Source organism: Gorilla gorilla, chromosome 7 (genome assembly GCF_029281585.2).
Source record: "Gorilla gorilla gorilla isolate KB3781 chromosome 7, NHGRI_mGorGor1-v2.1_pri, whole genome shotgun sequence".
Lineage (NCBI taxonomy): Eukaryota > Metazoa > Chordata > Mammalia > Primates > Hominidae > Gorilla > Gorilla gorilla.
Window position 1 is genome coordinate 7,713,718 of NC_073231.2, and position 24,555 is coordinate 7,738,272.

General features: G+C 38.3%; 1 protein-coding gene across 2 annotated transcripts in view; it reads right to left on the minus strand.

Annotated features, from left to right (window-relative positions):
* CSMD1 (CUB and Sushi multiple domains 1) overlaps positions 1 to 24,555 on the minus strand; it is a 2,071,408-nt gene that overhangs the window by 415,139 nt on the left and 1,631,714 nt on the right. For both annotated transcript variants that reach the window (XM_055349528.2, XM_055349527.2), the window contains exons 19-21: positions 19,302 to 19,418; positions 17,067 to 17,282; positions 9,179 to 9,367 (exon numbers count right to left, since the gene is read on the minus strand). In XM_055349528.2, coding sequence (XP_055205503.2) covers positions 9,179 to 9,367; positions 17,067 to 17,282; positions 19,302 to 19,418 — 522 coding nt within the window. The remainder of the gene's footprint in view (positions 1 to 9,178; positions 9,368 to 17,066; positions 17,283 to 19,301; positions 19,419 to 24,555) is intronic.

Genomic DNA, 24,555 nt, shown 5'->3' on the forward strand with positions numbered 1-24,555 from the left:
AAAGAGAAATATATATGTATATATACTCATGAGTAGGTGTATATATCTATAATATATAAATAAATATATATTTATAGCTATAAAATATATATAATATATCTAGATATAAATATATCTATAAATATCTAGATATAAATATATCTATAAAATATATATATCTAGATATAAATATAAATTATATAAATATATTTATATCTATATATTTACAATATATATTTAATATATATTAATATATATTATTATATTATATATAATATATATTATATGTGTATGTGTGTGTTATAATACCTATAATACCTATAATTACTTGTGTACGTGTTATAATACCTGTAATAACTTGTGTATGTTTGTGTTATAATACCTATAATAACCTTCGTGACATGTCAATAAACCCCATTTACAGATGAGGAAACTGAAGCATAGAATAGTTTACAAACCAAATGTCTTTCCCAAGATCACACAACTAGTACAGATTAATTATTGATGTGATATAAACTGTGAAGTACTCATAAAGGGAATAGCACTTTTTAAAAATATCCTAAATAACACTTACATGCACTTTAAAATTAATAATTCGCACTACTGTTCATAATTAATAAAACTGGAGTAATACAAGTTTAAATGTTCAAGAAAAAAGTGTGTTCTTAAGGACTTTTATTCTAAATAGGTCACCGATTAATCGCAGCTGATATTTGTTATTATATTAGCATTTAGGACATTAACTATATAATCATTTCTCATAATACACAAAAAAGGTGGGACAACAAAGAAGAATTTAGCATTTGTATCCATGCGAAGAAAAAAGATCTAAACCAAAAGAAATAATTTTACATGTTTTTATTAGCCTTTGGATTCTGGGATTTTTTTTTTTAAAAAGGAGATATATAATAAATGGTAGTAACTAAGTTCAAGTCCTCACTATGCAAGAATGATAACAGTGCAAAATTAACCATCCCGTTGTAACTGATGACCCTGTATAGACAGAGGATGCTGCTGCTTTGCCTTTTAGAAAAAATCAAGGCAGAAGCAACTCACCAGCCTTCTAGCACTTCCCAAATCTCACTTTATATTCGCAGCTTGAAACTAAAGTCTTCTATTAGTATCTGAATAAGTATCTCTCATAACCTGAGATGCAATTAAGATTTCTAAGTAAATATGTAATAATAGCTCATTTATTCAATATGTAGCTATAACTGAATGTGAATATACATGACCAAAACACTTAAATGTACAAAGGTAGGATGCCATTACTCTAGGGTAGTGTGGCACAGGATTCAAAAGATAGTCTTTCACATGGCATTTTCCCCAAAAGTATTAAATTGCTATGAAAGTATACAAAGTTGGCCAGGCGCGGTGACTCATGCCTGTAATCCCAGCACTTTCGGAGGCCGAGGCAGGCGGATCACCTGAGGTCAGGAGTTGAAGACCAGCCTGGCCAACACGGTGAAATCCCGTCTCTACTAAAAATACAAAAATTAGCTAGGCGTGGTAGCACATGCCTGTAATCCCAGCTACTTCGGAGGCTGCTTGAACCCAGGAAGCAGAAGTTACAGTGAGCCGAGACCACCCAACTATATTCCAGCCTGGGCGACACAGTGTGAGACTCTGTTTCAAAAAAAAAAAAAAAAAAGAAAGAAAAGAAAAGAAAAGAAAGGAAAGTATACAAACTTGGCTTGCTAACTAGAAAAATTATCTTAATACTTATACACTAAATTATATATGAATAATTGTATATACAAACAAAAATCAAATGTATATTTAATATGTATTAATTATAAATATAATATTAAATGTATAATAATATATATTAAATACACATGTATAATATACATACAATGTGTACTCACTAATTTATATTTTAGTACCTATATTTTTCAAAGATTTTAAAGACGATTAACACAGAATCACATTTTTTAAAATTTAAATTATGACTTTTACATCTTTTCTCTGTTTTAAGCCATTATTTGTGTTTGAGTTAATACCATCCTACTGAACGTAGGATAGTTTTGTTTTTGCTGTGTCACCCTTTTTTTCGGATTTTATGTGGAAGTCGATAAGAAAATATGATATTTTCAATGCTGAACATGATTAGCCATTGTATCCTGAGGGCCTAGTGCTTCATGAGTCCACTTGACACCGTAGCCGTGTTGGCATCTCCAAAGGCCTGCTGAGAAACATGGTTGGGGAAGGAATGCCAGGACCTGGGCACAGTCTCAGGTGCAAGACAAATAGGATGTTTTTATGACTTTATCACCATGACTGAAGTGGAGCATCACATGAAGGAACTATGGGAGATGGGATTGCAAACACAGCCTGAACCAGGTTGCAGGGAATGCGTGCACTTCCTTGAACCACGGCAGAAGGTCCCTAAAAGAGCTTGGAGCATGGACGTGTCCTGATAAAAGGATGTTTGGAAAAGTGGAATGCCCTAAAACAGTTGAATTTTAAAGACTCTAAACAAAAACACAGAAGGTATAGATGTTGTGAAGATTGACTTGTGACACAAATTCTAGAATTTCAATAGAAGACAAGTATCTTTGAAAGTTCAAATAAATAATCATAGGAAAAATAAGTTGTAGTAATACCATGCCTGATGGGGTACAGGAATTTATCTAATTTTGTTTTTGGCCTATTTGTCACTTACATAGTATATGTTCTTATTACTATTACATCATTGGCTGGGCGCGGTGGCTCACATCTGTAATCCCAGCACTTTGGGAGCACGAGGTGGGCAGATCACCTGAGGTCAGGAGTTCAAGACCAGCCTCGCCAACATGGTGAAAACCTATCTCTATTAAAAATACAAAAATTAACCTTGCATGGTGGTGCATGCCTGTTGTCCCAGCTAACTGGGAGGCTGAGGCTGGAGACTTGCTTGAACACAGGAGGTGGAGGTTGCAGTGAACCAAGATTGTGCCATTGCACTCTACCCTGGGCAACAAGAAAGAAACTCTGTCTCAAAAAACAAACAAACAAACAAACAACACAAAAACACATGGGGGTATATAACAAAACTAAGCCCATGTTACAGATGAGAAAACTGAGGCACAATGACACTAATTAACATGCTCAAGATCACACAGGTGTGAGAGGGAAACTATGATTTGAACCCCAGGCAATCTGTTATCAGAAGGTGCAATAATTGTACTACGTTTGTTAATACACAATATTGGTAATTATTCCTATTGGCAGATAGGAAATAATCCATGAGGGCTAATTGCTTATGACTTTAATAACCTTGTGATTCCAACAGGATAGGAAAGTGTTGCTGCTGAGGGAAGCAACTTTCTGAATGGGATAGGTTACTATTTTACAAAATGTTCTTTGAAGAAACATTGGTATACTTTTGGAGGCATGTCTTCTGAATTAATTCTGTTTTCAAATTAAATCAGAAGAATTCTTGTGGAAGCTTGTTATCTGCATTCCTATCTGTTCTCTAACACTACCCCTACCTTTCTGACCAAGATACCACCAAATAGCTCACATATCACAAAGTGTTTCCTTTTCCTTATTTCCAAAGCTGTGCAGGTGGCCTCCTGGTACACAAAAACGGATACAACATGATATTCAAATGAAAGAATGGATGTGTCAAAGAAACTGAGAGAGCACTCCAGACCCTGGGGCAGTATCCCGGAGGACGTAATTTAATAAGACACTGACATTAAGTAAAGAGCAAGTGCTCAGAAAATCACAAGGGTTAAGTGACCAAAATTTCAAAAATTATTTGAGCTTGATTTAAAACATTCATTGAAAAGTCACCATTAGCAGAATTAAATGTTTCATTTTAAAAAAGTTTTTCAAGTCTATTTAATACTAATTTAAGATGAATGAATACAATGTTTCTTAATACAAATCACTTGCTGTTTTATAAAAAAGCTACTGAAATGTTAACTATAATTGAATTGTCACTTAGATTTTTGCGATTGAATGAAACTAATTAAAATGAAATTAACACAGAAGAAAGGAGTTAATTGATTTTTCAGTCAATTCTTCTGTACAAAGGCATCTACCTGTGAAATTTGCTGTCTCAGTCTGCTTGGCCTGCTGTAACAAAGTACCACAGACAGACTGGCCTCAACAACAGACAGACGTGGAGGCTAGGAAGCCCCAAATCCATAGCATTAACCAAAATGTCTGTATAAATTAATGCATATTCAATATTAGGCAAGGTCATTTTACTGGGGACATTAAATAACTATTTATTTAATTACTTTAAAAAGTAGGTGAAAATATATAACCTCTCAATCTGCCTATTCAATACAGTTAAATTGGATTCAAATTCTACAGCTGAAGCAAGTTGTCCACCTAAATAACGTCGAGCCTATACAATGCCTCACATTTAACAGAGATGTTTCTTAACATAATGGCTGGAAGTAAAGGTGTATGGCTCTGGTTATTAAAATGTGGAAATTGTTGTGGGGCTTTTGAGGGCATTGTGAAATTGGGAAAACTATTAATATGCAGATCTCTATGTTTTAGAAGCTTTATTTTAAAAGTACAGAAATAGAAAACAGCTCAACTAAGAAACAGAAACAAAATCTACCTTTCTCCTTTTAACCAAGTTCATTGTGTTCTACGCAACAAATAAGTAAATCTTGCCCGTAATAGAAGTCTATATTAATCAAAATATGCAATTCCATATTTACTCACAAAGAATATTTAAGAATTTCACAAAATGGTACTATTTTTAGCCCATTCATTATCCTATAAACCTTTATTTTTACAATTTAGTGCCATTATTGGATTAGCTTTTAAGAAGCAACAGAAACTAACATTTTAGCTTAGAACGTTGTTTCAATTTTTTAACCCAAAATTAAAGAACTACATAGAATTATATACAGTTTAGTGATATATATATCACCAAACTCTCTCTCTCTATATATATATATCTATAGATACATATATAGATACACTAAACTCTCTCTCTATATATAGATATAGATATATCTATAGATGTAGATATATAGAGAGAGACAGAGAAAGAGAGAGTTTAGTGTTAAACTAGATATAAATTAAACTAGATATAAATTAAATTAAAATACAGGCAAGATATTTTGTTTCACTATGCCTGTCGGAAATAACTTGCAATCCATTCAAAAATTGAGGATAAGGGTGTTGATTTTTTTCTTTTTTTATTTCGCCCAATGACTTTCTACTTTGTCAAGCAAATAGAGTTAATACAGTTAATCAATGAGAGGATATATCTCACTTTCATTCATTTTTTAAAACATTCTCTTACTAGATATGCTTTTAAGGCTTATGCTGATGTATATATACAGCCCTTTAACACCCTGAGAAAAGTTTTTGTTCAAATAATTCTGAAATGATGTCATAGATGCAATATTAGGTTACGGAATTATAGCAAACATTTATCTCCATCATATATGCTCTCTAACTTTGCTCCTGCTCTTTTGACCAAAATGTCACAAAACATCACAAAATATTCAGCTTTTGTTATTATTCAAAAGCTGTGCAGATGGAATTCTAAATGTACGAAGCCAATCACGACTTCCCTGGCCACAATGACTGCTCAGGAATAGGCATAGGACTCAATGTGGGCCAATGAGAGGAAACCCAGGACTTGTACATAAGTGATCTTGACATAGCTGTTTCCACAGTATGGCAGGATGTGGGGCTACAGCACTGTATGTGATGATATGAGATCAGGAAGCCACCCAGTGCTTTACCCAGATTGGCAAAACTGAGAGATGCTGAGACCTCAGGTTCTTGTTGACAAGGTGGAACCCTTGATCAAACCTCACCTGAAGCTGTCTCTAGGTATGGACTTTATATCACCTTACCAATAAACTTTCATTTTGACTTAAGCCAGTGTGGGCAACTTTTTCTCTAACTTGCAACTGAAAAAGAAGATCCTAAACAATACATGTGTAATGCACATGCCAACAGGTGCCAGAAGAGAGGGTTTGAGCATTGAGGTTGAATACCCAAGGAATATATGATACTATTTCTATCATCATAAATACATCATCAGGTTGAAAAAAAAAACCCCAAAATGAATAAACACAAATAATAAAAAAGTTTCCATCTCTTTCATTTAAAAGTGACTTGATAGAGAGAGAAATGGTTCTCAGCTCAGACGCTCACTAGAAATTCCATTTAAGGTCAGACATTTGTTAGGGAGGTTAAAACGGCACGCTTCTAACTCAGTCGACATCCTTAGGTGTCACCTGCAACCTTTGGTATGGATTTGCCTCTTTTTTGCCACAGGCAAATCATTTTTATTTCTATAATTTTAGAGAAAGGAACATGAAGCATGGATGAATCAAATTTTTGAGATGAAAAGAGAACCTTCTGAGGAAAGCAATTTTCCTCTTTTGGATACACAGAACTTAGGGATGAGGCAGCCCACTGTAAAGGAGCCATCAGTCTGAGGAGGGAGACAAAGAGATGAAGACAACTTGAGGCCGGGCGCTGTGGCTCATGCCTGTAATCCCAGCACTTTGGGAGGCCAAGGCGGGCACATCACATGGTCAGGAGTTCGAGACCAGCCTGGTCAACATGGTGAAACCCCGCCTTTACTAAAAATACAAAAATTAGCCGGGCGTGGTGGCATGTGCCTGTAGTCCCAGCAACTTGGGAGGATGAGGCAGGAGAATTGCTTGAACCTGGGAGGCAGAGGTTGCATTGAGCCGAGATCGTGCCACTGCACTCCGGCCTGGGTGACAAGAACAAAACTCCATCTCAAAACAAAACAACAACAAAAAAAACGTAATGGCAAAAACTGCAATTACTTTTGCACCAACCTTATAGAAAGAGCCCTGGTGCTCTGTGGGCCTGAGAGGGCTCCATCTGTCTGCAGGAGGCTGCTGGCTGAGCGCTGGGTGCACTCTGGAGAGCAAGTGAATGAGGGACTGTGATCCAGGACAGCGTGGAAGGAGAGTGCTTGCTCTGATTACTAGGGGAAGCACTGACCAGGCTCTGTTACATCGGGCAAATCGATGTGGTTTTCACTTTGGAGAGAGCATCCTGGGAGCTGCGGTCTCTGGGGTTGGTGGGGTCTGGGGAGCCAGGGAAACTGTCATGGGGACTGCGGGGTTCTGGAGCGAGTTGGGGCTAGTAGGGTGGGGAGGAGGAGCCTGAACTGAGAGCTCTGCAGCAGCCAGAATCCTCCAGAGCTAGGACATAAGCAGGTGTGGGGAATTAGAGAGAAATGAAGACAGCACCCGAATGCACCAGAGGGGCTGGAGGAAAAATCAGGAAACTGCAGGCAAAATGCAAAAGGCTAAATACAAAAAGGGCCTGTCCAAGGCCCTCCTGTCCAGTGTGGTGGTTAAAGCCTGAGTTGCAGGCTCCCTGGGTTCGAGTCTTCCTAGCTCTGTGTCCTTGGGTAAAGTTTGTAGAGTCTTTTTGTCTTAATATTTTCACATATAAAAGGGAACTGTCAATCACAGCATTTACTTTGTAGAATTGTCATGGGACTAAATACGTTATGACATGGAAGGAGCCTGAAGCAGTGCCTAGTCTACCACACACTGTTTAATAAATAGTAACTATTCTTCCAACTCTAGTTATTTTTCATATTTTAGACCACAGAGTAAAAACCTGAATGACAAGAAAAACAGTGTAAAGATAATGACTCTGGATGAAATAGAATAACATTTAATGGGTCTTAATCATTATAATCAGTAGACTACTGACTGTTACATATCTACATGTCACCTTGATTTCATTGAGTTGAGGGTTTTGTCCAGATTTCAAACTATCTCAGTTAGGAGTCTCTAGACTCCAACCAATTCTGGGAACTCCTATGATCACCTGCAAAATACTGTATTTTTTTTCTTGAGATAACAGTCAAAATTTGCCTTCCATTCTCAAATAAATATTACAACCACAAACAGTAAGAACCGTTATTTTAGGAGAAAAGCAGATTGTAAAAATATATAGATACATGTTTTGGAAACAGACACAGATGATTTGATTCACGTTTATTTGTTTAATTTTTTAATAATGAAATTCTGACTATGTATCTCTGGTTCATTAAAATCCAAAAATATAGCTTTATCATTTGAGTTACATAATATCCCTAGGCAACCCCAAAAATCTGCCCAAAAGGCAGAATCAAAGAGATTCTGCACCATGGTAAAATAAAACAAGTTATGCTAAACAAGTTATGCTAAGGGAACATGTTTGTGTTTTATATGGATTATTAAATTTTATCTTCAGACCTCCCACACATGCCTCCAGTTCGTTAACTGGTGAAATTAGTGTGGTTCATATTCTGGACTCCCCATGGACTCAGAAGGCTTGGTGTTAAGGAGAACCTTGGTTAATCTCTCATCTCCCTTTTTTCTTCACAATGACATTAGTCAGTTTTCTGTAACTTTAAAGAACAATTTGTAAGACCCAGAATATGCTGAGTAACACGGCTGGGTGGCAGGAAGTAGACCTTGTCCGTATAGCTAACTACGAGAGCTCTGGCTGTGTGGACAACACACCCTATTTAAGCTACAATGGCAGTTACGATTCTCCTTTGCTAAACTTCTTAGAGTAGCACAGTTCCCAGATTGCTAATAAACGTCACCCCACTGGATAAGCAAGCCAGTTCCTGCATGTGAGCCTAGTACTTCATTTCAAAGTACCGAAATAAAAATTCCTGTTACTCTTTGGAATTATCTCTTGGATTCCTCCAGAACACACTGAAAAAGTGAATTCAGCATTCAAATGCCTATCATGCCCACTTAGCAGGAGTGTGCAACCATCATCCCATCAAAGGCTACCACTGACAACAAAAATAAAATTGTCACCATCGTTATACCAAGGGACACGTGCTGCTTTTAATCAATGCAATTGTCAGAGGTTGTGTTATTATAGCTTGGCTTCTATCTTCCAATTTTTCTTTTGCTCCAGATTTTCTCTCTCTCTCTCCGTATATATATATATATTCCCTTCATAAATATGCTTGACACATGCTTTGGTTTCATTCTTGTTCAATCATAAAATTTCAGAGCTGAAAGGGACTTACATTATAGATGAGCTAATTCAAGCCCAGAGCAGTTAGGCAGCTCCCCTCTCCCCTGCTTGGCAGAGTGGGGCCCATACTCTCACCCTCTCCTTCCTTGTCAACAACCCCCCACCCGACCCCGACCACCCTAGGCTTCTTGCCTGGGCTAGACCCTGCCCCCATGGATGAATGAAATGAAAGCGTGTGACCACCTACCCACACACCTTGGCAGAGGTGCACTCCACACACGGCGGCCCCCACCCAGGCAGGTAAGCTTGGTTGCACCTTCTAAACGATATCCCAGGAAGCAGGAAAACGTCAGAGAGTCTCCCACACCAAAGTGAAAACCAATTCTTCGGCTGAAGGCAGGGACTCCAGGATCATCACATGGCTCCAGGTCATATTCTGAGGCATGCAGAGACAGAGTAAATGCATGAGGATTTGGGTAAATACACAAAGATTAAATACCAAGAATAAAAAGTGCTATTACTAAAAAAAAAAAACAAAAACCTACATATATATTTTCCCCAAACACTTATAACTGTTACGTGCATTTTTTTTCTTGTACTATGAACTGTCTTATGACAAATGACATGGGATTTAGTATTTTTTTTTTTAAGAATTGACAGGTAAGAATGAGAATTACTAGAGGCTGGGAAGGGGGTGTATGGAGGGAAGGATAAAGTGATGCTGTTGGTCAATGGATACAAGGATACAGTTAGAAAGAATATGTTCTAATACTTGATAGCAGAGTAAGGTGACTATAGTGAGTAATAATACAGTGTACATTTCAAAATAGCTCAAAGGCAAGATCGGAAATGTTCCCAACACAAAGAAATAATAAATATTTGAGGTGATGGGATTCTTAAGTATCTTGATATGTTTGTCACACATTCTACTCATGTATCAAAATATCACATGCACCCCATAAATGTGTACAATTATTATGTAACTAGAAGACAAACAGACAAATAGCATATCAAAATGAGATAATTCACTTCAAAACTGTCAGCTTGAGAGTGTGGAATCATTTTACTGATATTTCTAATTGCTTAAATTGGTTACTGTATCCCTCCCAAAGGTGCTTTTTGATAACTAATGCATGAAGCATAACATAAAAGCAAAGGCACAGGGCTGTGTTTGTGGAAATCTTATCAGAGCCAATTTCACCTCTAGAATATACCTCAGTGAGGAACAGTGGAATTTTCCTCTGTTTATTTTCAATTTGGAAACCATGTGAGATTGAAAAGTAGTGGACAAGATTTTGTACTAAAATTACCATAAACCAGTCAAGAAGGAAGTGCTAAATAAAAATTAAAAAATAAATGACTGACATTTTGCTGCATTTTGGGAGTAAGTATTCAAAATGTCAGCACTGATATCTCCCTTCTGTGTTTGCCATATTCTTTACAGCCAACTCCTTCCGATCTCCGTAGTATGTACGTATAATTGAGCTCTGGCTGTCACCAGCCTCTTGGTCCATTATCAAGTCCATGGTTTTGTCAGTGGGAAGTGAGAAAGTGTGGGTAAGTGCCTATTTGTTTGGTTTCCTCCTTCTTGCTGTTTTCCCAGTCTGTAATGCCCAGTTTTGTCAGATAGTATCAAACAGTCAGCCAGCCAACTAGGAAAATATGCTTAAGTATTGGAATGGTAAGAAGAGTTTCACAGAGAATCTTGAAAGGCCAACTAAAAGATGTGCATTATTGCAAAGAATTGGGACAATGAAGATCACTCTTAGTTTACCGTGGGGAAGAAACGTTTAGAAAACTATGCTAATCTTTCTAAAAAAATTTACTTCTACTTTTTTCTAACACCATCTTTAGGGTTCTCCTAACTTGGAATTTTAGGTTCATTATTTTCACTGGACATATAAAATCCAACTCATCCTTTTCCCCTTAATATTCCTCAAATCTGATCCTTCTTTTTTTTTTTTTAGTTTAGTTTTCATTATCTGCTGAGTTTCTCACTGATATCTCATACCTGCACTTTTATAAAAACTTTTATGGAACTCTGTACCTAAACACTTCCTTCATCTCACTTAGCTTACTGGTAAAGCTCTGAGGTGGATACTTTCTGAATTATCTTTGCGTTTAGATAAGCAATCTACTCTGGATCTCTAAAATATTCAAACTAACCTTGATAACCTTGAGATATACTTATTAATTTGACATGCATAGTATGACTCAGAAAGAAAATAATATAATGTCATTTAATTGAACTCAACAAACATTAACTGACAACCTATCATACGTTTACTTTTTAGAACATATTAAAATGAAGATGTCACAATTCAGATAATATTATCTCATACCTTGCTGTTATCATTCTACCTCTATCTAAGGATATACTGTGTGCACTCAATTCAAACCATACATTTCCTGTCATTTCTTTAAAAATAGTTGAAAACTCCAGGCACAGTGGCTCACACCTGTAATCTCAGCACTTTGGGAGGCAGAGGGGGGTGGATCCTGAGGTCAGGAGTTTGAGACCAGACTGACTAACATGGTGAAACCCCGTCTTTACTAATAAAATAAAATAAAATAAAATAAAAAATACCAAAAAAATTAGCTGGGCCTGGTGGTGCATGCCTGTAATCCCAGCTACTCAGGAGGCCGAGGCAGAAGAATCGCTTGAACCCGGGAGGTGGAGGTTGCAGTGAGCTGAGATTGCACCACTGCATTCAAGCCTGGGCAACAGAGCAAGACTCCATCTCAAAAAAAAAAAAAAAAAAAAAACAAACAAAAAACAAAAAAATTCTTGCCAAACAGGAGAATATTTTGATATTATTATGTGCTATACCTATTATCTTATATAAAGAAACACCATGATCTTATGGTTCTTTGCTTTAAGTATGTTTTTACTATATATTGTAGTTTATACAATATCCTCTGAAAGCAACTTACAAGGACAGAAAGCCTGAAACAACACCATGAGGTTAGAAGGTGTGTATTAGTTGTAACCATCTTGATTAGGCTTTGTAAGGATTCTCTTATATTAAGTATCACTTAATCATTATTATACAAAGTATGTTTTCATGGTGTACATGTTCATCTTTGTCTAACACAAGAAAAGTGTATTGCCTTCAGAATTCCATCTTCTCACCAACTCAAAGATTTTGTTCTTGGAGTTTATCCTTTTTTTCCCCCTTCATCAATTCTCTTATTTCCATCAAGATAAAAATATGCGTTACAGGGTCAATCTTAAGAATGAGGTAAACAACCAAAACCACCAACAAAACAACCTAACAACACCAATCTCTGGACTTCACAGTCACCCAGCCACCATATCCCTTCTCTGGTTACCATTAGCACAAATTTTCAAAGTGTTGGGTGTACCTTCCATTTTCCCATCCTCCCTTCCAAGACTGTCTTCATCTCATCTATTCGGGCTTTCCTTCACAGCCTTCCTTTCAAATGATCTTACCAAAGCCACCGTGACCTCCAGATGCAAAAACCAATGGTCAATTCTTAGGCTTCCTCTTACTAAGTAGGTTTTAATACAGTTGAATGCTCTCTTCTTTCTCCAAAGCCTTTCCTTTCTTAGCTCCTTGGATGCCACTCTCCTAACTCACTGGACCCAACTTCTCAATTGGCTGATTCGGAACTTCTGCTGCCCCATGTGTTGAAATTAATTCTATGCTGATGGGTTTCCAGTATTTCTTTTTCTTTAATATGATCCTGTTATATGAACTGAAGACTCTTGTCAATCACTCTTGAATACATCCCTCAATATCCCCAGGAGAAAAAGTTCTGTGTTTTCTTCCTAAACCTGCTTTACTTCCAGTGGTTTTCACATAAAACAGAGCATCCTCATTTACGCAGGTGCAAAATCTTGACCCCACTCTGTATTTTATATGACACCTTCACTTCCTGCCAATCAAGTCAGCTCTAACCTTGCATCCTTCCTGTAGTCTCAGCTTCCATCTGGCATCTCTTGCTGGGATTATTGTGTAACATGTTCTTGTTTAGACTCACACACTGTCTTTCAAGTAAACATTGAAAAAGCTCAGATCATGTCAAGCTCTTCAAATCCATCCAATGGCTTCATGCAACATTCACAATTAACATCCAAGTTACTTATGTTATCTGCCCTCCATAACTAACTTCACGTCCCTCCACTTTCCCCTCGGTTTCAGGGGTCTGGCCACAGTGCCCCTCTTCTTTATCCTAAACTTGGTGGCCTGGTCCTCCCATTGTACCTCTGTCTGCTGAGAGCCCACCCAAATTAGCTGGCCTGTCCATTCCCTGCTTCACAATCAAGTCTCAGCCTGTCAGAGATCTGCCTAGGCAATTAAAGAATGAGTATAGTCTCCTCTGTCCCAGGTACTGATGACTCAACCACAGAAGAAGAAACAGTATCCTCATTTGAAAAGTCATGGTACCATCGAAGGAGACAAATACCGAAAAGTCATTATGGGAAAGAAATAATTTTGGTGTAAAAACGTCATGGAAACGTTTTTCTCCTGTATTATATAGAAGAAAACAAATTCTGCCTAGGGAAAAGAAGAAAGGCTGCATGTCAGAGACACCCTCTGACCTGGACAGGAGGAGTTTTGCCTGGTGAAAAATGTAGAAAGGCTTATTTATTTATTTATTTATTATTTTTTTGAGACCGAGTCTTGCTGTTTTGCCCAGGCTGGAGTGCAGTGGCGCGATCTCCGCTCACTGCAAGCTCCGCTTCCCGGGTTCACTCCATTCTCCTGCCTCAGTCTCCTGAGTAGCTGGGACTACAGGCGCCTGCCACCAAGGCTTTTGAATGAAGAGAAAATCATATATGTAATGGCACAAAGTGGTCCAAGTTTTAACCTTTTGAAGAGAATGACTGAGAAATGATGCTAATTCCCTAGAAGTTAGCACTCAAGAAGTAGACACGTCGTAGAGGGTGGGAAAGTAAGTGTGGAGTATCCAGTGCACATAGTTAGCAACCAGTAGCAGACGGTGTTATGTAGAATGGGGATTGTGCAGGTTTATCTAAGCCAACTGGAATACGGGGCTCTTTTTCTACAATATTACCGTTAACATCTGCAGAAATACTGACTAGGAAACACAATCAGGAAACACTGCTTTAACAAGGCTTTCTGAGAAAGGCAGAAATAAACTCGATTAACAGGAAAGAAGGCAGATATAAAAGCATATGAATACCATTTATGATAAACAACAAAGTCTCTGGATGGGTAAATGCCTCAATTGTATAATAAAGTTGCTAGTTATTTGTATACTTGAAAAAAAAAAACTCCATGGTATCAGTGTCACTGGCAATTGTTTGCAGCACAGTTTCAAGGCAAAAATCCTACCAAATGAAATTACTCCTCTAACATACCTGAAGAATTTGTTTACTTTAAAGTCGACTTTGAAATCCAAAGTGTTGTCTTTTGTTTTTAAAAAGACTTTCTGCTTGTGTGCAACTGTCTAGATGAAATTTATTTCTTCTGCAGGCTTTAGGTATTATTTTCTACTGGTTATGTTTAAATGAATTGTTCTAAATGTTTAGACTGTTAACCACTTTAAAGATCCATGAAAGAGTATTTTATTGTTGCTGGCTTGCTTGTTTCTGCAAGTAGTTTATAATGAGAGTGTCAGCTGTATAGTTACATTCTGACTTTTATATGGTCTGAGTGTGTTACCCAAAATCCATGTGCTGGAAATTTGATCCCCTTTTTGGGAGTGTTTATGTCATGAGGGACCCACCCTCATTAATGTATTAAAGCCATTAAAAGGGCTTCTTGTCTTTTACCACACGGGGATATGGCAATTCTCCCCTTTCTGACCTTATTACCTTCTGCCATGTGATGTCACAGCAAGAAGGCTCACCCCAGATGCCAGCACCTTGATCTTGGACTTCCCAGGGTCCAGAATTGAGAAACAAATTTCTGTTATTTATAAATTATCTAGTCTCAGGTATGCTGTTATGGTAAGTGGCACAAACAGACTAAGACAGTAGTCATCAAAAGAGTTACTGTCAGACCTGTGGTGAGGGCACCAGAATAAGAAACTGATGCAGTAAAATGAATAGAATTTGCACAGACTCCTGAAAAACACCTGCAGAAGTGAATTGTAGCAGACTTGCGTCACTGCCATTTTCTTTTTTTGGAGAAGTCTATTTAAATTCATTTTGGGTCATGATGAAAGTAAGAACTGGAGGAAGTGATATTCTCATAGTAATACTAATTGAGATACACCAGGGGAGAATGCAGAGAGAGAGGGATTTAGGAAGTAGTGTTGGGAAGATTTAAGTCTTTGATATATAAAGTGGCAAGTTTCATGATTACTGCTGATTACAACAAATTTCCAAGAAATCAAGTGGTCTGAGCCAGTATTGAAAGCTTCACTTGAGTAGTGAAATACCAAGAAAAATCAACAAAGTCAGATTAAGATAAATGGCAACTAGGTAGAATTAGAGGGAGCATAAAGTAGTTCAGAGCATCTTAAAATCCCCAAGAAATATTTTCCTTGAAGACACTATTTTATTTTACATAATGTTAATCAACATGCAGTAGTTAGTAGGCAATTGTGAAGTTCTTATTACAGTTGACTCTTGAAAAATGTGGGTTTGAACTATTTGAATCCATTTATACATGAATTGTTTTCAATAAATACATTGACAATTTTTTGGAGATTTGCTACAACTTAAAAACACATGCAGGTGAACCATGTCGTCAAGACATATCTTAGAAATTAGTAAAATGTTAGGTATATCATGAAAGCACAAAACTAGAGAGATACTAGTTTAAACACTAGTTTATTTATGTGTTAATTGACTGTAGGCTTTCGCTCAACAGTAGGCTATTAGTAGTTAAGTTTTTGGGGCGTCAAGAGTTACCCTCAGATTTTCCACTGTGTGGGGGTTGACACTCCTAACCCTTGTATTATTCAAGTACGGTTGACCTTGAATAATACAAGGATTAGGGGTGTCGATCCCCGCACAGTGGAACATCATCTTACTTATGAGTAACTCATCTTACAGTAAGATACAGCAGTAGAGCTGCTGTTTATATATAAGTAGGGCAAGCAAACTTTCTACCAAGATCTTCAGTTTTGGTTTGGGAGATAAGATAAATACTCAAATATTGTGACACATAATCTCATAAGTGGCATCAGAAGTTATTAAGGAATTTATGAGATCTCAAAAGTAGAATAAATTACATGTGACTGTGGTACCCAGGGACCACCTTATGAAAATTACATTTGATCTGGGCTATGAGGAATAAGGAAGGAAAACCCTCTTTGTCCAAAGCATCATATGCACAAATGCAAGTTAATATGATTGTTCCCATCCTTTGGCAGCTGTAGTGCAGCAGGGCCCTTTCTGTTGGTGGAGGGTGGGGGCATGCTGGAAATGAAGACACTGCAGAGGTTCTCAGTGTGACCTGTTCACTGAGCATCGTTTGTTTATGTGACCAAGTTTATCTCTCACATGTTTGGCCAGTTTTTAAGTGGGGACAATTTTTTCTTATCTGTAGAAAAAATTAGCATCTATGTCATAGAACTATACAAATTAAACAATCTAACCCATACAAATAATTTATGCTGTAACATAAACCTTATGCAAATATTATCTATATATTATCATTAAAAATAAAGATGTTACCTAACTTGGAGTATTTTTTGTCACTGCATATGAATATATTAAACTACAAGCTCATCCTCAACTGTGTGTGTCCACCTGCTTCTTTCATCCTAGAGGTGGTTGTCAATGCAAATATTGGCACCTACTGTAGGGTAGAAACCAATGCAATCAGGTGACAACAGACCCAGAGGATGCCTCCCAGTAAAGGAACGTTCCTCAGAGATCTTGTAGAGTTGGTGAAGAGAATCGAGTGAGAAGCGCTTTGCAGAACATAGTGACATCTACAGATTTTTCAAAGATGAGAATTCACAAACTGCGTAACACAAAGTGGCATTTTCTGGATGCCACATAACTGTACTTGCACCCTGCTTCGTGGAGGCTCAGCCTCCTGCACCCCATTAGTTGGAATCAAGTCACGCATGTACAAACACACACTCATGCACACGTTGCACACACACACACAGCCACACACATTCTCACTGAGAGAAATGGCAGTATTGTTGCCAGAGGAGAGAAACAGCAAACAAGACCAACATACCTGAAAACGTGATATTGAAGCCCTCATACGAAATTGAGAAGTCTGATATAAACCGCAGCTGGGCAGTGAAGTTTCCAAACAGGCCTGCCTTGATCGTATGAGGCAACACCGACCCGGTGAGCCTGGCAACGGGCTCGGAAAAACTTCCATCCTCTGTGATCAGTAAATAGTCGTGGGAACTCTCAAGATGAAAGGTGTGAAAGATCATTTGAACTCCTGAGAAATGAAGCCGGGGGAGAGAGAGAGAGACAGAGAGAGACACACGGGGGGGCAGAGAGGGAGCGGGGCACAGAGAGACAGAGACATAGCGATGATAGAAATGGAGAGGAACAGAAAATAAGAGGGGAAGACAGATTCCAGAGAGTAATAGCCACAGAGAGACAGAGATGATAGAGAGATGAGAGAGAGATGGAGAGAGAGGGAGAGGAGAGAGAGAAAAAGAGAGAGGTTAGGAGAGGTAACAGTTGCTGAAAAATTTTTTCTGGACTTAGACACATCAAGCCTTAATCAAAATATTAAAATGTTATCTTGATATGAAAATCTAGCTTTGAAGTTTAAGAGGAAAATTGGTGGAAAGAGAATGGCTTTAGAAATGAAAAAAAGCAGACGGGATAAACAACAAAAATAAATACTTAAGTGCATATAAGTACAGATATGATGTAAATATGAAGATATGATGTAAATATGAAGATATGATGTGGATATGGATATTGAGGTAGATATGGAGATTACAGATGTAGTTATATATAGATACAGATATAGATAGAGATATTGGCATAGATATGTATATTTAAGAAAAACAGGTGAGAATGTTTACAATGGGTTTCATTTAAAAATTGTCAGTAGGCTCTTAGGGACAGTATTTGTCCCAGAGGGACAAAGGACCAGACAAATTTACAATTTACTCTAAACAAGTGTCCTTTAGAAAAATCTTATTTGGAGGTCTGCATAACTGAGGAAAAACTTCCTTAAAAATGTAGTTTTAGATGCCCGTAAAGCATATGACCTCATAGTAACTGGAACTACAAAGTCTTATTTCTGGATTCCTATAGTGAAATTAATAAAATTAACTGTGAACAGATAACTTCTAATAAAAATGTGTATTTTTATGATTATAAAACTTTGATCACTCATAATCTGTGTCTTCTTTACGCTTAATTTCCTTCAGGGCAAGTTCTTCTTTCATGTCATTCATGGCAGCATACTGCCACACAGTACACATAATAAAATGTAGTCATTTAATATTAAGTCGGGTTCAAATCTATGTGAAAAGACGAAGTCTACATAATACTTATGTGATCGAAATTCCAAACAGACTCTTGTTTATTTTATTTTTTGAGATAGAGTCTCGCTCTATCTCCCAGGCTGGAGTACAGTGGTGCAATCTCAGCTCGCTGCAACTTCCGCCTCCTGGGTTCAAGCCATTCCCCTGACTCAGCCCCCAGAGTAGCTGTGATTACAGGCATGCACCACGATGCCTGGCTAATTATTTTGTATTTTCAGTAGAGACAGGGTTCCACCATATTGGCTAGTCTGGTCTGGAACTCCTGACCTCAGGTGATACACCTGTCTTGGCCTCCCGACGTGCTGGGATTACAAGCGTGAGTCACTTCCCCCGGCCCCAAATAGACTCTTAAAGATGACACGTTTAGTCACAGAAAAAAGATTCAGGCTACAATCCTAAACCCAGTGTTTATAATTTACATTTCCTGCACAAAATGCAAAATCTCCTGATCTTCACTAGGCTTACCTGTAAAATGAGGATAGAAATATCTATTCTATGAGACATCTCTGGATTATGTGAAGATAAATTATTCATTATGTATGATGATACTGAGTAAACACAAAATACAAGGTAAGTACAAAACTTGTCCCAGATTTATCATGAAATTAGAAGTTAGACAATCATTTATTTCCCTTTATTTAATCAATGGTCAGATTTTATTGAATAGATGCCTTTATTCCTTACCACGATACCTATATTTCAAGCTTATGTTCACATGCATATATTCAGGTTATCTGATAAACAGAGAGCAAAACGGGGAATGGTTTTTATTGTACAGTTGAAAGACTACTGTTCTTCCAAAATCTTATTAAATGATAAGTTAAAATTTTGAACTATACACGAGAAAAGTAGTTATCTCACTTGTTTACACTGTAATATGTTTTTGTTTTGTTCCCTTTTTCTGTCTCATTTATTTGTCTGTATGTTTGAGACCTATGATAGATTCTTACCTTTCCCATGAGACACTTCAATGGTCCACGTGCAGTTTAGAGAGTTTGGATAAAAATCTGGAAACCCAGGAGAAAGGACTGTTCCACTCTTCCCTTGGATGTAGCCTCCACATAGAGCTTAAAATAAAAAAGAGAGATGATTATAGCACTAAAGTTTCACAATGATTGCCAGAACAAAATACTGGTTAAATGGCATGGAATTTGCACGAGGATTAACAGATTTAATGTCATATCCAAGAAAAACCAAGCAAAACCTGAGCTTTATGTTACTTGCAAATATAATATGCTAGTTCATATGTAGGGATCTTAAGCACTACAAAACCTTGACAACCTAACACAGAATAAGGCACAGCAGGAGAGCTGGAACCTGCATTAACAAGCCTCAGAATTGCAGAAATGGTGCAGGTTTGCACTCCTGAGAGCTGCTGGTCTTCTTAGCAGCCCTTCATTAAGTTCAAATCCCCTCAACAAACCATGCCATGTTCAAACACTCACTTCAGACACTCATTTTGGACAAAAAGAAGAGAAAGTTTTATGTAATCATTTCAATGGGAAAGTGGCAACAATTAGGATGTGTGCAGAATATGGGAGCTTAAGTGCTCAACTCTGATGTTAGAAAGTTATGAGTTCAAATGCCAGCTCAGATTCTCACTAGCTCTGTGATCTCTGGTAAGTCTCTCAATCCTTTACATTTCTCCCATCTTGAAAATAGAAATTATGATAAAATCCATCTCATGGAAAGGTGTTTGCAATGATTGCCATTGTAGAACACAATTTACAGTGTGTAGTAGATACTAAATGATTAAAATTGTACCTACTGATAGATACTGATCAAAACATTATCTACTGAGAGTTGCTAACAGGAATTCAATTCTTAAGATATCAATAATTTAACCTTTTGAATAGATTCCATATACCCTAATTTTACAGACATCAAGAGGAGAATACTGACACGTTCCTGCCAACTTTCTTCTTTTATTTCATATCTTAAGACCTCTCAAGCTATCCTACGAATGGAAGCACTGAACTGAAAAAGAATAAAAGGAAGTGGAGTCACCGGAGCCGGAGGGTAGAGGCAGGAAAAGCCACTGCCGTTCATGCTCTGCAAACAAACAGCCAGGTGTCTTGCGAGTCACCAAGTGCTCCAGGTCTGGCTCTTCTCCTGGAACCTGTCCACCTGCAGCTTTGAGGCCTATGGATGTCGCCAGCTCAGACCTCGAGACCAGGCTGCCCACCCTCACTGCAGCACCTCCACTGTGATGGTGAAGGTTATGTGCCAGCGTGACTGGGCTAACGGCTGCCCAGATAGCTGGTAAGAGGCCGGGCATGTCTGTGAGGGTGGTGCTAGGACAGATTAGAATTTGAGTCAGTGGACTGAGTGAAGATTTGCTTTCACCAATGTGAACTGGCATCATTCAATCTGCTGAGGGCTTGAACCGAATAAAAAGGCAGAGAAAAGGCTGGGCACAGTAGCTCACACCTGTAATCCCAGCACTTTGGGAGGCTGAGGCAGGTGGATCACCTGAGGTCAGGAGTTCCAGACCAGCCTGGCCAGCATGACAAAACCCCATGTTTATCAAAAATATAAATAATTAGCCAGGCATAGTGGCAGAAGCCTACAATTCCAGCTATTCAGAAGGCTGAGGAAGGAAAATCACTTGAACCCGGGATGCGGAGGTTGCAGTGAGCTGAGATCACACCACTGCACTCCAGCCTGGGGCAACAAGAGTGAAACTCCATCAAAAAAAAAAAAAAAAAGGCAGAGTAAAGAAAAATTTTATCTTTTCTTGAGCTGGGACATCCATCTTCTCTTGACCCTGACGTCAGAGCTCCTGGTTCTTGAACCATCAGACCCAGAACATACACCTTCAGCTCCCCTGGTTCCTAGGTCTTCAGTCTCAGACTTAATTATGCCAGTGGCTTTTCCAGATGTCTAGCTTGCAGAGGGCAGATCTTGGGACCTTTTGGCCTCCCAAACACATGAGCCAATTCCCACAATAAATCCTGGTTCTGTTTCTCTGGAGCACACTGACTAATACATCCACTTACTAGTCAGTAACACGTGCAAAGTTCTCTACTGCTCCGTGCTTCCATAGCCTCAAATGTAAAAGGGGGCAAAAATCACAGCTCATTCCTGCTTGCTGAAGAATGAAATAAGTGAATACATGTAAGGAGCTCACAATAGTGTCTCACAAGTGAAACATCACTCAGTGTCACAATTTACTATGCATTTCACAAGGTTCCTTTGCTTTTTTTTTTTAACATGCCCACATTCTGTGCATGTATGTATTTTTACTTGCTTTCTTAAACTAGGTAAGATGAACTATCATGAAGTAAATGATACTCAGAATAACTTCTTCTAATTAGTATGATCATTCTGAATTATGTTTTATAAAAGCCTCTTCCACAAATAATATTCACAAAAGAATCAGGTAATCTAAGAAAGATGTGACAAGCCTCATCATGCTCACTAACCATGCATCTTAAGGGAACAAATCATCTCCTTTAATACGTAAACCTCATGGAAAGCATGATATAAAAATCAGCAAAAGAGAAAATTTTTAAAATAATTTCTAGAATATTTTAAGAATTTCTCATGGAATTTTTGCATCTTAAGATTGCAGTGACTCCACATTTCACTGTGAAAGAAGTAACATTATACATCCCACTTGAAATTAATGTATTCAACAAATCCTTATTGGGCACCTGCTATTGAGCAAGCCCTGCCCCCAGCATCAGGGATGATTAATAATAAGAGAGATAAAATATCTGCCCTTGTAAAGTATGCATTCCAGTTGGAAAAGACAGGATAAAACCTGTAACAACATAAAAGGCAGATGATATACAATATTGGGAGATGACACATGACTGTGAAGAAAATTAAGAAAAAGGCATGGGATAGTGTGAGGCTTCTGGGTGGCCAGGGGTGCCGTACTTAGGAAATGGTCTATAAATAAGGACTTGAGAGAGACAAAGGAAACACTGAATACCTGGGGAACAATTTGGGTACAGAGAAAGTGGCTAGGACCAGGGCTCAAGCTACAGTGGAGCTGCAGGGATAGGGAACAGAAAGGATACTTCTGTGGCTGGTGGGTCCTTGTAAGGGTTGGAGGTTTCTTTCAGTGACATGATGGGGCACTGGACGGCCCTGCCTAGAAAAGGACATGATCTCATGACCTACCTGGGGTTTAGCCCTGCTCCTGAGGCTGTGCTGAGAGAATACACAGCAGTGAAGGGAGGAAGGTGGTCAGGACCCCGAACCAGGGCACTGGCAGCAAGATGGGAAGACATGGTCTGAACCTGCCTGTGTCCTGAAGGTAGAGCCAGTGGGACTTTCTCCTGAATGGGATATGGGCATTACAATAAAAAGGAGGAGCTGGGGGTGATTGTGAGGTCATAACCTGAGTGTGAAATAACTACAGGTGAAGGAGATCTCAGGAGAACCAGGTCATGAGTGTAAGGCAGGCGTTCAGCTTTGGGTACAAAAGCTCCAAGTCTGCTGGGCTTGCATGCAGAATGGCCGACAATGCAACAGGTTACATAGGTCTGGAGACCATGGAAGAGGGTTGAGCAAGGGATAGAAGGCAGACCACAACTATGTGAGACCACCAGTGGCAGTGAATGTAGAAATAAGCTTCCACAGAGGGAACTGATGCCAGTGCACCGCGTAGTGGGAAGAAAACCAGCAGAGAACGGAGGAGTCCTGAATTCAGAAGCTTTGGATTCGTAACTTTTCACTGGTCTGTGATTGGATTGGTATGAATTGATGCAATAACTTCTCAAATTTTTATGAAGACGTTCACCATAATGAATGTAAAACATTTTATGTAAAACTGAGATATCTTATATCCAGAGCTACTTGTCAGTGGTCTTTATCCCAAAATCTGCATGTTATATAAACTGATAAAATTAATTCATATCCAACTATATTTAACAGTATAAAAACAATCAATCTTTATTTTATCCTCTGTCTTCATATCATCAGGAAAAGTTACTTGATCATTTTTTGGGGAAAAATCTGGGAGGGAATGTGCTCTGCCCTCTTTTTGATGTTTTCCATCCATACCACACACGGAACCCGGAAATCACTGACCAGCCCCGTCGTGCTGCCATTAGGAGAAAGCCAGACAGAAAGTTAGAGATAAAGCTGCTCTCAGGCTTGTTTAGATTTATATGGGTGCAAACACAATGTAGTCCAATTCAGTTATCATGAAGACTTTACATAAAAATAATTCTGTCCACAAATCCTATAATATTTTTCAGGAGAAGGAAATTTGATGTATGGAGAATTGAATTGGTATTCTCACCTAAAATTGAAGTGAGGAGATGAGAGAATGAAATGAAATACCTGAATTACATTTTAGTGTCTATACAGGTGAGGGCTATATTCATATGTAGACATGTCTACATTCCCTTAGCAGAGCTACAAATATAGCTGCTCATAATTTGAATTATGTTAATCTGTTTCTTCATGCATGGTAGATCCTTTTCTGAGTAGCTGTAAACGACACAGTAAAATTTTACTGTTGCTGTCCTTAATGCTACAATTTCTTGAATTTTACTTTTCTATTTATGTAACCCAGCCAACACCAAGGATGCAGGTATGTTACATTAGAAATCTTTTGGATGGAGGACTCAGGTATGCAGAAATCATTGAAGAACAAAAGAGGAGACATACGTTGTGATATTTTCCTGGCTGAGTTGAAGTAAAGCATCCAACTATTTTTTTTTTTTTTTTTTTTTTTTTGAGATGGAGACTTGCTTCTTTGCCCAGGCTGGAGTGCAGTGGTGAGATCTTGGCTCACTGCAACCTCTGCCTCCCGGGTTCAAGAAACTCTCCTCCCTCAGCCTCCCCAATAGCTGGGATTACAGACATGTATCACCACAGCCAGCTAATTTTTTATATTTTTAGTACAGACGGGGTTTCACCTTGTTGGCCCGGCTAGTCTCGAACTCCTGACCTCAAGTGATCTACCTGCCCCGCCTCAGCCTCCCAATGTGCTGGGATTACAGGCGTGAGCCACCATGTCCGACCCATCCACCCGTTTTTCAAGTTCTGTCTTTTGTCCTCTGCTTTTATCCATTCATCTATCCAATCCTGCATTTAGAGTTACTTATTAAGAAACATACTAGTGTTTTCCAAACATTCACTGATGCTTCTGGGCATAGAACAGTGAATAAGACAGAAAAGTCCCTGTTTTTCCAAAGTTTACATTCTAATGGGGAAGGCAAATAACTTGGTTTTAAAACTCCA